Source organism: Carex rostrata, chromosome 10 (genome assembly GCF_964058835.1).
Source record: "Carex rostrata chromosome 10, lpCarRost1.2, whole genome shotgun sequence".
Taxonomy (NCBI): domain Eukaryota; kingdom Viridiplantae; phylum Streptophyta; class Magnoliopsida; order Poales; family Cyperaceae; genus Carex; species Carex rostrata.
The window spans coordinates 10,476,662-10,492,338 of NC_135927.1; the positions used below are offsets into that span (position 1 = coordinate 10,476,662).

Sequence of the window (15,677 nt, forward strand, 5' to 3'; positions counted from 1 at the left end):
TCAAGATAGTTCTATAAGCCTTAAAAACACCTGTCATGATATCATATGTATATCGTGCTTTCTAACATTTTATTGTATCTACCATAAAAAAAATATATATTATTGTATCATTCAGAAAGTGCGTTTACACTCAAGTGATTACAGTCAATATAGAAAATAACTAGATTGAATGGCAAACATATTATTAAATTTTGTGTATGTTTACTGCCCTTGTGTGTATATTTCTAATTGATATTACATGCAAAAAAAAAAAAGGAAAACGAAAAGCCAACAAGAACATCACAAGCACGAGCACAATGATAACCACAGCAACATGTCATGATTTTGCCTTTAATCCATAAAGACGGTCCTCTCTTCTTAAGCAATCTGGAAATCACAGAACAAATATATAGACAGTAAAAACAAATATCATGTCAAAATTTGTGAACAAATATTTGATTTAGTAAATGTTATAATTTACTCCGAATTTCTTCTTGGCAACAATAAGAAACTCCTGAGGATCCCACTTGGTTGCTGTGTAGGCCTCTATCTTGTTAAGTTCCTGATGTTGCATTTTTTATATCAGACATTATAAATTATAAATGAAAATTGATCTCATTGATGGTAATCAACTTATGATGTCACTTATATTCTAACCTCCAACCATGAATTTAGCCTAGGCCTGTCCTTGGTCATATCATAGTTACTCAAGTCACTCAAGAAAATCTGTAACCTCTCAATAAAGGGTGCATAGGCTATGTCCACCTACATATCATTGATAAATTGGTTTAAAAAAGTTAGAAAACAAAATTCAGAAAAAAAAAAAAAAAGCAAGAGAGGAGAATAAATATAAATTATTTGCTAAAGGAATACAAACTAACCAAACTAAAGTCGCGTCCAAGGAAAAAGGGTCCATCTTCAAAGTTTGACAGTGATTCTTCCAACTTATCCAAAGCAACAACTGGTTGAACCATCCAAGCAAACAATAATTTCAGAATATGTGTATATTATAATGTATTACTCTTTCATGCTGGCTGGAGAAACCAACTGGTACAATACCAATCCAATTGCATTGATGAGACATATATCAGATCAGTCTAGGAATTGATAATGCCAGATCTTTTTGGTACATAATCAATAGTATATTCCAACCAGGCTAGGAATTGGTATAATATGCAGCATGCAAACATATACAGATTCATATATGCAGTTTAATTTTATAATTTTTACTATGTATTTAGTATAAGCAAAATAGTAGAATACAAATTATATATTAAATTGAAGATTCGTTACAATAGATGAAATAATTGAAGTTTTAGGTCAACACATAATAAAAACTAAAGAGTGAAATATAAAAACTCCAAAAGTGTTTTACTTAGGTTAAAAAGGATTATTTAAAATAAAAATAGAAATTATCACTGCAAATTGAAGAATATGCTGTAATATAGATTAACAATTTCAATAAATTAGGATGGACACAAAAAACAAAAACAAAAAAAACACAAGGTTGTGCAACTTATGTTTCATAAATAGCTAGAGGTATGCATAACACCTCATATGCAAGTGCACAACCGCATACCCGCATATGCGGCCGTATATCCACATACAATACATGTGGTCTGATTGTGTTGCTGCAAATTCAAATACACTTATTACTAACTGTATATCATTTTAAGAACATGAACCAACCACATTTTAAAACACTGATTCATATTGTGCAATAAAATAAGTACCAGCATCAGATATGTCATCTCCTTTTGAACGTAATGCTGAAAACATAGCTTTGTTGAAGGAATCACTATAAGCAAGAAGCTCCTCTGCAAAAGTTTGTTTTGCTGGATCCTAATTATAGAAAAATCACATATAAATCTAGTAATTTAAAAATTAAGTTTCACTATATATAGAATAAACTAAGGTTATTTTTACAACAGGAAGCAATGCGGGGCCCTCAAAGTGAGCGTCAATGTACTTGATCAAGTCCAAACTCTCTCCCTTAACTTCATTGTTGTGCTCAAGTGAAGGTACCTACTGATAATCATTGAATGAATATATTACAAAATTTCAATGATCCACAAGAAAAAAAGATAAATTTTAAGAAAAAAATATAGAAACACAGATTATTGGTTACACAGAGAAAGGTCATAAAAATATACTTTATTTTCAGGATAAAGCTTCTCCTTGTACCATGCCGGCCGATCACCTAGATCAATGGCAACTAATTTGATTTTATCCTGTAATCCCTGTACTCCAATTTAAGAAATAAACAAAGTCAGAACATGGAAAAATAAAATAACTTAATTTAATTTGAGCTCTATTTTTCATGCCTTGTTCATGTCTTCAATTTATAAACTATCATAACAAAAAATTTAAAGCTGATAATCACTTAAATGAAGACGTTTGATATGATCTATATTACTTCCTCAGCACGTTTATACGTACATACATACAACAATTACAGCATTTTGATTTTAATATTAAGTACTAAAAGGAATCATTTTCAGAATTTATCTTTTAAAATCTTTGATACCAATCAAAACAAAGTTAAAATGTTGTAATTTTTCATACAAGCCTAGAAAGAGGAGTAGAACTAGGGTGTTCTTAAGCTCACCAAGCCTATTGGTAAGCTTAGCTCCAAAACCTATTGAATTGGCTTTAAACCAGGAATCTAAACCGTCAAAACCTATCTACTTCACGAGTGATGAGTTTGCATGCAAAGTTTTAAAAAAATTTGATTAATTTAGTATAAAGTCAAATAGTCAAAATTAGAAGGTTTATAAATTAATTTTAATTAATTTATATTTTGAACAATTTTTGACAGCTTGACTTATACTAAATTAATTCAAAAAAAATTTAAAATCTGCATGCAAACTCATCACTCATGAATTACATTGGTTTCAACGGTTTGAATCCGTAACTTGAAGCCAATTCGATAAGTTTTGGAGCTAAGCTCACCAAGAGGGTTGGTGAGCTTAAGAACACCCTAGTTCTACTCTAGAAAAAGTGATATAAATCACACCTCACAATTCTATTGTGATATTTGATTTAGATTTGAGTTATAACTTTGTTGACGCTAAAGGCATTTGAATCTTGGTCTAATTAAAACTGAGCTTAATTATGATGGAACAAAAAAGGTACCTTGTAGTTCCTAGCAATCCAGGTACGCTGCGCGTATGGGCATATGTATGATACATACAACCTTGATATCAAACATCACAAAAATCGAGTCAATGGTAAGGTTTACCTGAAGATGAATTGAATTTTTGCTAACTACAAGTCCAGTAGAGGGTAATAATCTAATGTAAGTTGACCTACCATACAAGTTTCTAAAACAATTACCTAGTGGTGCCATCAAAGAGAGAAGGTGGTGAAGATGCAGCGGTAAGAGAAGGTGGAAGCTCTTCCTTCACAAAACTACACGCGACAGAATTATTAGAGAAATTTTCCAAAATTGTAGACTAAATCCGGAAGTGAAAGGAAGATAAATCGATAGATCAACGATGATTGCTAAAACAATTGGTTTTGAACACTCAATCTAAGATAAAACAAGTTGGATCACTGAATGTTTTGAACGAATTTGAGATGATACCTAGCAGGAGCAACAGATGCCATGCGAAATGTTCGAATTGATAAATCTTTCAGTAGTAGGTTTTGAAGGAATGGAGACCTTGGTTTGATCAGCTGAACCTTTATAGTATCTCTATCAACATTGTATTGGGATATTTGATGAACTAATTAACCAGCTTGAAAAATTCAAACGAAACATTCTCTTTAAATTTTTGTCAAAAAAAAGGGGGAATTTCACATATACCCTCAAAAACTTTAAAACTATGTACTTTCCTCTCTAAATTTTAAAATTACATATTTCTCCTTCTAAACTTAAAAAACTCACACATTTATCCATTTTATTGTCTTTTATAACAAACTCATTCTAAATTTATAAAATATAAATTTTACTCTTCATTAAAAGTACAAAATGCCTCATCAAACTCAAATTTAAATCTAAAAGGTTCCTCTATGGTCCGATCCCCATGCATCTTGCATGTTCACTTCAAGATTCGTGCTATTCTAGCGTGTAGAGATCTTAAAGCAGTTTTGATATGTGTGCATTGCATTAAGAACTATGCAAGTTGCTTCAATATTCGTGTGTTTTTGGTTAAAGATTTTTGCTGATCTAGCGTGCATGAATCTTAAAGCAATTCAGACAGTAAAGAAATCTTCATATTCAAATTGGAGTTATATGGGTGTTTTATACTTTTTAATAAGAGGATAAAATAGATACTTTATAAATTTATAAATTTAGAATGTATTTTAATATAAAAGACAATAAATGAATAAATATGTGAGTTTTTTATATTTAGAGGAGAAAGATGTAATTTCAAATTTTAAAGGAGAAAATACGTAATTTTGAAGTTTTTGAGAAATATACATAAAATTCCCGCAATAAAAAAAATACACCTTGGGACCCACCCACGTTAAAGATTCCCTCTCCACAATTTACTCTCATTATTTCTCATCAAAATTCGGATAAAAAATTTAAAGATATGTATTTCTCTCTCTCCGATGTTAAGGAGAACATGACTTCCAAGTTCCAATTGAATGCCTATGTGGACCCATCCGTTTCTCTCTCTCCGTTGTCAAATGAATCTTAATATTATTATATTGCATATAATTTATTTAATAGGAAAAATGTCTAGTGTACCCATAATCACTATCTCCATAAAAATATCATAATATTCTAAATTTTTATCAAAACTTAATGTTTAGTATTTATTTAGTTATATTAAAAATTAAATTGACCAATATATCCTTTAATTTTAAATAAAGATGTCATGTACTTCTATTTATCTTTTTTTCTCTCCTCCTCTCACGGCTATAATGTACGAAGCCTCTTTTTTTTTGCATTTTAAATCTAAAACTCCTTCTAGAGAATTGTTGTGTCTACTTGTTATATTCACTTGTCATATTTGATTTGAAGAAAATTAGAGGCAATTCTCAGATAAGTTGTGAATTTTAGCTGAGGATGCTCATAATTTTTCTCTCAACTAAGATTTTATCTTAGTAAAGTTCAACCGTTAAACTCCGATTCTACCATCAGCAAAGCACCTTAGGAAATACCAGATGGTATGGTACAATGCTTCTTAGTTTGATATCTCGTCCTTATTCAATTATTTTATTTTTTTGCAAGTGATGATTAAAGTCGTACAATTCACTTCCAATGCTGATACTAATTTTGAAACCTGAAAATATTACATGGATCATGATGCTTTACTAGACTAGACGATGTTCGGTGTTAAATAATACTAATTATTGTCTGATTTCTCCTTTCATATTTGATTTTTTTTTCTAAGATTATTTGAAAGGGGGAAGCAGCCCAAGAAATAATCACATGAGCTCTAAAAAATGTGAAAAGAGTTGGTACCAACTTTTAAGACAGAAAACAATAACTTGGTACCATAGGTGCGAACTTGGCTTCGTAACTTTTCTTACAAAAATTTTGAGATTATTTGAGCATCGGTCTTAAAAATAAACTTGACTGTTGAGCAATTTTCTTTTAAGAATACATTTTTAGTCATGAGACCGTGCAATTTTGAAGAGGTAATAGGAGGGAGAGGGGAGGAAGATGACAATTAGAAGTACTTGACATCTCTATTTAAGGATATATTGATCGATTCAATTTTTAATTTAATTAAATAAAAAGTTAAATAATGAAAAACGGATAGAAGAAATTATGTTAGGTTTTTGCAGAAATATTGAATATTATAGCGTTTTCATGGAACAATTAGCTATTTTAAAAATTTACATGAGCACACTACAAAATTTCCCTATTTAATATGTAGTATATTTAATATGTCAAACATCAGATATCGTTTTATTTAAATATTTCTTAATGTTGCTTCTTCAATAAATATCAAACAAACCAAATAAGTTTTTTTGTAAAATCTTATTTAGTATAAAATATTTTTATTACAAGTGAGTTACTTTCTACCTCTCTTCAATGCAATATTTTTTTTATATTGCATATAACCATTTTAGGGGCGCAAATTTTAACATGTCGTTTTTTAATTCCCGCATATCAGAGGTCAGAGAAAAGTTTTTTGGATGATGTTGTCCTTTGTTATTTGAATCATATGCTAATACTATAAAAATTATAGTATTTGCATCTGATTCAAATAAAAAAAATTAATTATTTTATATATTCTTTGTTTATTAGATGGATATCGATGAGTTAGCAATTTCATTGAACATGAAATCGAAAAATTTGAATTATTTAATTTTAAGTACAAAACATGTAAAAATTTACTTAATGGTGTTAGAGCGTTTTACTCATCCAAGGAAACATGAAATTTTTTACATGTAAATCTTCACGTGAAATTTTATTTTATTTCCAAGATCTAATTCCTTAGCAGAGTAAAACGTTCCAACACCTTAGATTTATCCTTCTGTGTAGTGTGGCGATTTTTAAATATTATAGGACATAGCATTTACAACTGAAGCAACCTTGTTTTGTCAATGCGTTTCAGTTATTAGTTCTTGTGCTGAATTGATACTTATTTTTTTTTCTTTTCTTTCCTTTTCATCTCTCTCTCTCTTCTTTTTTTCTTTTTTATCTTCTCCTAACATGAGATATCCAATTCCTTATACTTGGATTTTGACACAGCCTATGATTCAAGGAAGTTAATTTGTCACTAGCATGAAGTCCATGTCATGTGAATTTTGTGCATATTTTAGATTGTACTTGGTTTCATCATGCCGTCAGATTAGTTAGAAAGGACCCATCCATCATTCATCAACTAAAAAAAATGGTCAACGCTTCAAGCAAAACGGCCCAAATTGATTGAAAACGAAGACACTTTGGGCTGTTGACTTCTTTAATCTACAATAACCATCACAGGAGACAACTGACAAGTACCTCTCACCGAGAATAAGCATCACTGAGTATAATGGTAGGTACAAAAAAAAAAAAAAAATCTCAACAAAGGAGAAATTGTATTTCTGTTCAATGGTCGGCTTGGAGGGGCTAGTTTCAAATTTTCAAATTAATTAATCAACCCATGTGTTGCTTATTGTTTGGGCATTCAGGAAATGAAAAAAAAAAAAAAAAAAAATTGGTTTTAGCAATAATTAAACAGAGAAGACTTTGTTGGGTACACATATGGTGGGTGCAGCGTTGCTGTCTCCAGCCTGTCATCCTTTTGCTATGCCAGAAGTTGGATTTTGTTCAAAACTTCAAATGGTCTTGAACGAACTTTATCCAAAATCAGATCTAAATCGTCGAATATGTTTTGAGATTCGTGTGAACACTTTAAAATTTAATCAGCCTCTTGAATCGAAACCTTACATACAAATTTAACACAGATCGAACGGTTTAGATATGACTATGGATAAGACTTTATCCAAAACTCCTTTAGACAAAAACTTCAGCTATGCTAGCTAGTTTACACTTTACACTATTATCTACGGACTCTGCTTAACTCAAGTGTTAGCTTTATTCTTGCGGGGACCTTACAATTAAAAAAATTGGTAAAAGATCCTTTATCACCAAAAATCGACTTTTTTACCTCTTATTTTTGACTTCTAGCTGATACAAAAAGAAATTTTATTTATTTATGAGGTTAGATTTTAACATAAATATGTACAATAGATAAGTTTTAAGAATAATTTTATTGGAATTCGAAATTTTTTGTTTATAGTTAAAAAAAAATGTCGGTTTAAATAAACTTACATGTTAAAACATAATAAAGGTGATTTAATGTGTGAATGATAAAATTAAATCTATAAGCTCTCCTTACTTTATAAAGGAAACTTCATTTTAATAATATTGAAAATATTATTTTCATATTAACCGAGGCCCAAAAAAAAATCATTTTTAACGTATCAAAAAATTCCTAACAAAAGAAAAGGGGCCTTTACAAAATTATTAGCGACACAGGGGGTTCCCTACGAAATCTTTTCATAATGACAAGTTCGTTAATATAATTGCTCACATTCGGTGCTAACAAATCACGGCAATAATAAATTCGTCTAAAATCATAGTCCACCCCCAAGAGAATCCGTATCCTCTGCAATTCTGCATATTGAGTTAATTCATCTTGGCCATTCGATCATGATCCGGGCCAATCTTGACCCAAGGTGGAATGCACGAGGTCTCCTTAAAATTCGTGTTTACACTGATCGGACCGTTCGGATTCATTCTTAATTAAATCAAAGTTTTAGTTAATGCAGAGGATACGAATCTCTCCCAGCCCGGATTGAGTGCGTATCCTCTGAGATATCTCAACTTTCGCGTGTCCTACGTGTCCGGTGCCTATTCGGGGGTGATGTAGGGGTGAGTATTATGTGTGCTTTGAGATTCGTGTATAACGTATTTAAACTGTTGGCATTTTCCATAAAGTCACGCAAAGTTTGAGATATCTCAGAGGATACGAATTCACCCGGATTCCAGATCAGCATTTACCAAAACACCCCTCAACAGCTAGAGACCGAATCTCCCTCCACCGACACCTCACCCCTCTTTCCTCCTCTTCTCTCCTCTCCTCTCCTCACTCCATTTCCTCTCCAGTTCCACCGCGCTTCCACTAGTCTACTCTCTCCTTAAGATCTCATCTCCTCCTTTCTCTCAATTCGATCAAATCGAAACCAATCCATAAAGAGGAACTTATAATGGGACTGAAATCGATGGCGGCGGTGGCGCTGCTAACGGTGGCGCTGCTGGCGGTTCCGGTTCTCTCGACGCCGGATATTGAGATAAAGAAGCTTAAGAACGGAGATTGCGACGCCGGGTGGGAGTGCAGTGGCAGTAAGTTATGCTGTAACGGGACCATCTCCGACTATTTCCAGGTGTACCAATTCGAGAACCTCTTTTCCAAGCGCAATTACCCCGTTGCTCACGCAGTTGGTTTCTGGGACTACCGATCCTTCATCGTCGCCTCCACTTTTTACCAGCACCTAGGTTTCGGCACCACTGGCGACAAAAAGATGAAGATGAAGGAGGTCGCTGCCTTCCTCGGCCATGTCGGCGCCAAGACCTCTTGTAAGTTTTGTTTGCTGATATAATTTACGTTTTGTTTGTATCTCATATTGACCATTTTAAGTGGACAATGCTATGGATCTGATTAATCTGTGCTTTTTCAGGAGCTATTAGGATCTATAGCTCTATTAAGCCTGTGCAAGCTGAATATTTCAACAATGTAGTTGAATTGATGTTATCTCAAAAAAAATAGTGTAGATTGATTGAGGTTATAGAATTATGAATAAACAAAAAAAAAGGTAAAAGAGGTGGCTCTGTAGAAAACTGACAAGATTAAAAAAAGAAATAGTTGAGGATGGTCTTTTATTTTAAGAAGAATTAACTGCAACTAATTGTCAACATTGGCTTTTTTTCCACTGTATCCTTGTGTTTGATTTGAACCCGAATGAGTGGTGGCATGAAGGAACCAGTTGTTGACAACAGTTTTCAAAACTCACTTATAATTGAGGTCTAATAATAGTTATTCTACTCCCTGATTCTTTTTTTTAATCAAGTAGAGTCTTGCTTGCATAGACAAAACATAGAAAACCGACCTAACAACTTACATTATGTTATTATATATTGAGTTGGGCTTCATGAAGTAAGGGCTTTCTTTTACTTCACACCTGTATCTCCGTTCTCAAAGTTCAAACAATCGATCCGAACTGCTCAATGTGATGTCCATATGAAAATGTGCTTGGACACCAAATTTCACATTTTTTAGAATTTTTTTACTATTTTTTTCCAACAAAATCCCTGTTTTTGAATGGTCCAGAAACTTTCAGATTAATGGATTTTTGAGTTGAACCTTAAATATCCAATTAATATTAAAAAAGTGTTTGCAAGATCAGCACAGTCTCTGCACAAAAAATAACTAACACTCTGATCAAGATACGGTCTAAACTTTTCAATTCAAAAGAATATATCTATAATTTCAGAAAAAAAAAATAAGGGAATATATACATATATGCTTTCTTTTTATGGTAGGCTGTTTTCTTGTATAGGTGGATATGGAGTTGCCACTGGTGGTCCTCTGGCATGGGGTCTGTGCTATAACCATGAAATGAGCCCTAGCCAAAGTTACTGTACCGAAGACTTGAAGTACCCCTGCGTTGATGGAGCTGATTACTACGGCCGTGGTGCTATCCCTGTTTGGTGGTAATAAACTCGTTGATCTCTATTTTCTCTCTCTTCAGTTTAAAATGCTCCTATTGACAATATTTAGATAGAATTGAAACTGAAAAATAATAATTATTATCAAAAGTTTTTCTTACGCAAAGACAACCATGGTTTTGTATATGTGAATTACATCATATTCATATAGAAGAATATCTACTACCATAACACAATTTGTATATTCTGTGTAATACCAAATACAGACTTTCTATAATAGATGCGCCACAGAGAGAAAGTAGATGTGTACTAGCTAGAGAGAGAAAGATATCATTTAGAGAAACATTCCAAACTGATATGCATATCAGAATCTCAAAGACAGCACAAAGCCACAAATCCTAATTCATATCTTGACACCTATATAATAATGTAAAAACACATGGTAGAGCGGTGGTGACTTTTGTGATGTCAAACTGTCAAAGTACAAAGGGTATTACAGGAATTACCAATCACCCATGTTATTACAGGAACACCAACTACGGTAGGATCGGTGACGGCATCAAAGTAGACCTCCTCCACCACCCTGAATACCTTGAACAGAATGCCACATTGGCCTTCCAGGCTGCTTTGTATGAGTGGATGACCCCTAAGAAAAAGAAGCAGCCGTCGGCACACGATGCCTTCGTCTGCAACTGGAAACCCACAAAGAACGACACTGCGGAGCACAGGCAGTGCGGTTTTGGTGCCACCATGAACATCCTTTATGGTGACCTCGTATGTGGTCAGGGGTTTATCGATGCGATGAACACTATTATTTCACACTACCAGTACTACCTCGACTTGATGGGTGTCGGGCGGGAGCAATCTGGGGACAACTTGGATTGTGCCCTGCAGAAGGCTTTCAACCCCTCGGCTCCTTCACCCCCCACTGCTGCTTCTTAGATTGTTTTTGCAAGGTGAATCTGGTGCATAAATTAAGGGAATGAAATGTTTAGAACTGTCCCCCTTGTAATTGTGATCTGTGTTTTGTTGTGTTTTACATGGTTTTTGTGGTATGGAATAAGTTCTTTAGTTCTGTGGTTACTTCCGTTGTTTGTAAGTATATTGAGTTTTAAAAGAATTTAATTAGTGAAACAGATTCATTGTTTAAGTGAATTAATCATGTTAATTAATTAGTCTTTTATAGTTGGCAAAAACTATGCTTGGGGGGGAATAAGAAAAGATAATGGGAAAACCCTGTACGAGTTTGTGAAATTTGACAGAAATTCATGAAAAGTATGAGCTTAACAGATCGTAGTTTCACTGATAATAACTTCTATAATTAAATATTTTAGAATTGGTCTAGCAAATTGGATTCCCTTTTTTTGTGCTTAACTCCCTGTCCTTAATCCTATTTTTTGTGGCGAATCAGAATCGGATGTTGTCGGTATGTAAGAAGGAATGGTTGCTACTTGTAAAAGAACTAAAGTAAAAAAAAAAAAAAAAACTTGTAAAAGAACACACTTTTCTTTTTGTGTGCTTCTTTTTATTTATCAAAGTGAAATTGGCTATTTATACCTTTGTTTGTTTATACAACGAACATTCGCGAGACCGCATGTCCGCACAATAGAAGGAAATGGAAAAGAAGATTAATATATTTATTATCTTCGTATTTGGGAAGATGTAGAATAGAAGGAAATGGAAAGGAAGATTAATATATTTATTATCTTTCGTATTTGAATGGTTAATGAGAAAAAAATGAATTTAATTTTTCTTCCTGTTTTACTTTTTATTTTGTTAATTAAATTTTAAAAAGTTAATGAAAAAATCAATAACAGTTGTAGGTTTGTAACAAAGAAATTGAGATGAAAATTATATATGTAAGATATATAATTGACATTTGTGTCATATTTTTGAAAATATTTGTACCATTTTTTTTTCCATTCATTACACTCTGAGAATGAACTCAATTCTATTAATTACATTGGTACAATGTTAAATATTTTCTCTCATGTATCTTTCACTTCTGATTTAAATTTTATCAACCAAACCAAACACGATTCGAGGGAATTATTTTTTCTTTCCATTCTGTAACTTCCTCTACTCTCCATTCAAACAAGGCATTGAGAAAAGGGGTGGCGTAGATCGATCTGCCCCCTACTCCTTGAATTTGCATTCTCTGAGATATCTCAAACTTGGTTGATATGTGAAAAATTCGGATTATTCAAATTTTTTCTACACAAATCTCAAAGCACAATAATATTGACCCCTGCATTTCGAATAGGCACCAGAAAAAATTAGATCCGACTTCAAATAAAAGGAAATTTTATGATATCTCAGAGGATACAAACTCTTACCTCAGGAGTTGAGGATGTCGAGAAAGGGGAGGTAGCACAATTGGTTAGAAAAATGTTCTAGAGTTGTTATACCCAAAAGTTGAGAGTTCGATTTTCACTCACAAACCTTGGTAGCTACTATTAAGTTTTCAAAAAAAAAAAGGAGTCGAGGATGTCCCTCACCCCGCACCTCCACTACCCCCTCTCTCGAGGGGTCATGACACCCTTGACCCCGCACTCGCCTCTCCTCGAGGGTCAAGGTGTTCCTCGCCTCGCACCCCTCTCCTCTAGAAGTGTTGGGACTTGGAGCACCCCTCGCTCCGCACCTTCACTGCCCCCCTAACCCTGTACCCACCTTCCCCCCGATCGAGGGTCAGGGCATCCCTCGCTTTTCCTGAGATGTTGGGGTGTTCCTAACCCTGCATCTTCTGGGTGTCCGGTCCCCACTTATAATTTTAATTATGAAACAGTATTATATAATTGGCTAGATATACCCGGTAAGACATTAATGTTTTCATTGTTATTGTATCAAATGATTTCAGGGGCATTCAAATAAACTCAAAATCTTAATAGTGATGATTGATTTCATAAATTTGAATTGATATTATTAGATGAAACAAATATTTCTCAATGATGTGTCATAGATAGTTTTAAGTTGATTCCTGTTCATTTTAATTTGTCATGATATTGGAACTGTTCAAACTATTAAGTCAAGCATGATGTCTTTCAGCAAAAATTAGTGAAAAAAATGCCTTTTTATGTAATTTTGTATGTAGCTTTAATTAAAAAGATTTCACGTATGTGACATATCGGTCTTATCTGTAGAGTTATCACATAAGATACTGCTTTATTCGTGAAGCTTCAGAATTAGTTACCTAGGTTGTGATTATTTGACAATTTATGTGTAACTTCTACGTGACTTTTGAATTGAAATGGACATCTACAGTTCTAGACTCAATTTGAATGAGGAATAAGTAACAAAATTTTAATATGGGAATTAAACATACAAATTCAAATTTTCAATTTCACCCGCCAAGAAAACAAATAGCCTCGCATCTTTATATTACAGTATGAGTAAGGCTTGGGTGCTATGGATAGCATAGAGGGCTACGATGCTACAGCTCAATATTCAAGTTTTCAAAATTCTAACGGTCGATTCGAACCGTTCATCTTGTTCTCCATATTAATATGTGTTTGGAGACCAAATTTTATATTTTTTGAAAATTTTGTACTATTTTTTAGCTAGGTAGAAAATCACTTAATCTAAAAAATTCTGCACTATTCAGATATTTGATTTTCTACTATCTAAAAAAGTAGTAAAAAATTTTCAAAAAATATAAAATTTGGTCTCCAAACACATATTAATATGGAGAACAAGATGAACGGTTCGGATCGACCGTTAAGATTTTCAAAACTCAAATATTAAGCCGTAGCACCGTAGCCCTTTATGCTATCCATAGCACCCAAGCCTTACTCTTACAGTATTACACTTGTTTATCTCAATATAGCCCCTAGTTTCCTTTTAGTTTCTTTAGTTAGATTTTGTGGCCATTCACGTAGCAGGTCCTTGAGCCATGATGTCAACTGAACCCGCAACACAGAATTTAGTGTTGTCGGCTACATAGAATATCTAAGACACGTAGAGAAGGGGACACATTGTTATTCGAGTTATGTGTTTTTTGTGTAGCGGGTTACTTTCGCGATGAATAAAAATTTTACATGCGCTACAAAGGGAAGTATAGAGCATAAAAGAAAAAATTGGCTTGTGAGCCCTCCATTTTCAATTTAGTAACCATAAAATTTATTACTTATAAAACAAAACAATTTAAATCAAAATTTAATTGTCGATCATACAGTCTTTATATGTTCATTTAACAATGCTTCGTTTTCATCTTCTAGGAATCAACAAATGAAAATTTTACTAAATACCAATATATCTGTAGATACTTATCTTCTTAAGTTAATTCGGTTTAAGATTGATTTTTTTTTATTTGAGAGATCGAACTTATTATTAGTAAGTATGAATTCATTTTTTTTTTTTTTTTAAAAGGCAAGATATGCCCATTTCATTACAAACCAAAAGCTAAGTAAAAGTGCATACATCAACTATAATTTGCAATTAGCAAGAGACCAAAAGAAAACTAAGTTTGCTAATACTAAGTCACATAGTAATGGGCTAAGGTCATCTAATCCTATTTGACAAAAATGTGGGAAGAACTTCATCTTCACCAAATGGCCGTATCAAAGGCCTCTCCCAACTGATTTGTATCCTCCTCTGCACCAACTGCTTGGAAAGGCACAATCTCATTCGGTATGTACTGATTAAGTGGAATGGCATCTTCTATGATATGAAGCCAAGAATCAACAACATCCTTAACCTTCTTTTTCATATTCCCTGTCCAATAACAACATACAGATTTAATAAGCAGATTTAACGGTATATGTAGTAAAGCATAGTTCATTCCTATGTTTTCATAGGCTCCAACTAACAGCACTAAGTACAATACAAAAACCGATTCGATCAATTGAAGACAAAGAAAAAACAAAATTAATGATACTATCCCAATCTGACCATGTTTGCATCACAGATTGACTTCTACTTAACCAAAATCAAACTTGTTGAGCTAATGTACATTGAATAAAAAGATGATCAATGGTTTCATTTTAAAAACAAAATTGATATTTGGGATCTCCAATCCAGCTTTTGATGGCAAGGTTGTCTTTTGTGAGGATTGTATTATGGGATACTAACCACATAAAAACTCTAATTTTGAGGGGTATTGGTAAGTTCCACCATAACATTCAGGGCTGCTAATGAGCGGGTTTCGGTTCATACTCAGCCCTATTCAAAATTTAAACATGAAGTGTCCAGTTCATGATCGACCGGAATAGGAGAATATTTTGTCCATCATCAGTTCGTCCAAATTTGTCCATAAATTGTCCATGACCATTACTTGTCCAGTTCAGAAAACGTCCATTTCAGCCAACAGGGCCGAAATATGGACAACAACCAAGTCAACTAGAATTTCAGATAGACAACTGGACCTTATACAATATCGTATTCTGAAAGCTGAAATTAATTTGAGATAGACAAACGGACCAAGTCAACTAGTATTAATTTAAGATTTTCTAAGTAAAAGCAAAGAAAATCTATGAAAAAATATTCTCAAATAAAAGCAATCGCCCAAATAAAAATATTCTCAAATAAAGAAAATCTATGAGGTGCTCTTCTGAGATGGCAAAGCAAGCATGACAAAATCCAA

General features: G+C 33.1%; 2 protein-coding genes across 2 annotated transcripts; one reads left to right on the top strand and one right to left on the bottom strand.

The window, feature by feature from the left end:
- Nucleotides 1-233: 233 nt before the first annotated feature.
- On the bottom strand, nucleotides 234-3,696 carry LOC144560699 (protein IN2-1 homolog B-like). The gene is made up of 10 exons (XM_078309945.1): nucleotides 3,566-3,696; nucleotides 3,316-3,390; nucleotides 3,115-3,175; nucleotides 2,133-2,219; nucleotides 1,906-2,004; nucleotides 1,713-1,821; nucleotides 861-940; nucleotides 637-744; nucleotides 461-541; nucleotides 234-366 (listed from the first exon to the last, which is right to left on the bottom strand). The coding sequence occupies exons 1-10, from the start codon at nucleotides 3,586-3,588 to the stop codon at nucleotides 358-360; spliced, it is 732 nt and encodes a 243-aa protein (XP_078166071.1). The 5' UTR covers nucleotides 3,589-3,696; the 3' UTR covers nucleotides 234-357.
- A 4,714-nt stretch (nucleotides 3,697-8,410) lies between these two features.
- On the top strand, nucleotides 8,411-11,264 carry LOC144560084 (chitinase-like protein 1). The gene is made up of 3 exons (XM_078309237.1): nucleotides 8,411-9,010; nucleotides 9,991-10,144; nucleotides 10,627-11,264. Exons 1-3 carry the CDS (start codon nucleotides 8,641-8,643, stop codon nucleotides 11,039-11,041), a joined length of 939 nt encoding a protein of 312 aa, XP_078165363.1. The 5' UTR covers nucleotides 8,411-8,640; the 3' UTR covers nucleotides 11,042-11,264.
- Nucleotides 11,265-15,677: the final 4,413 nt, after the last annotated feature.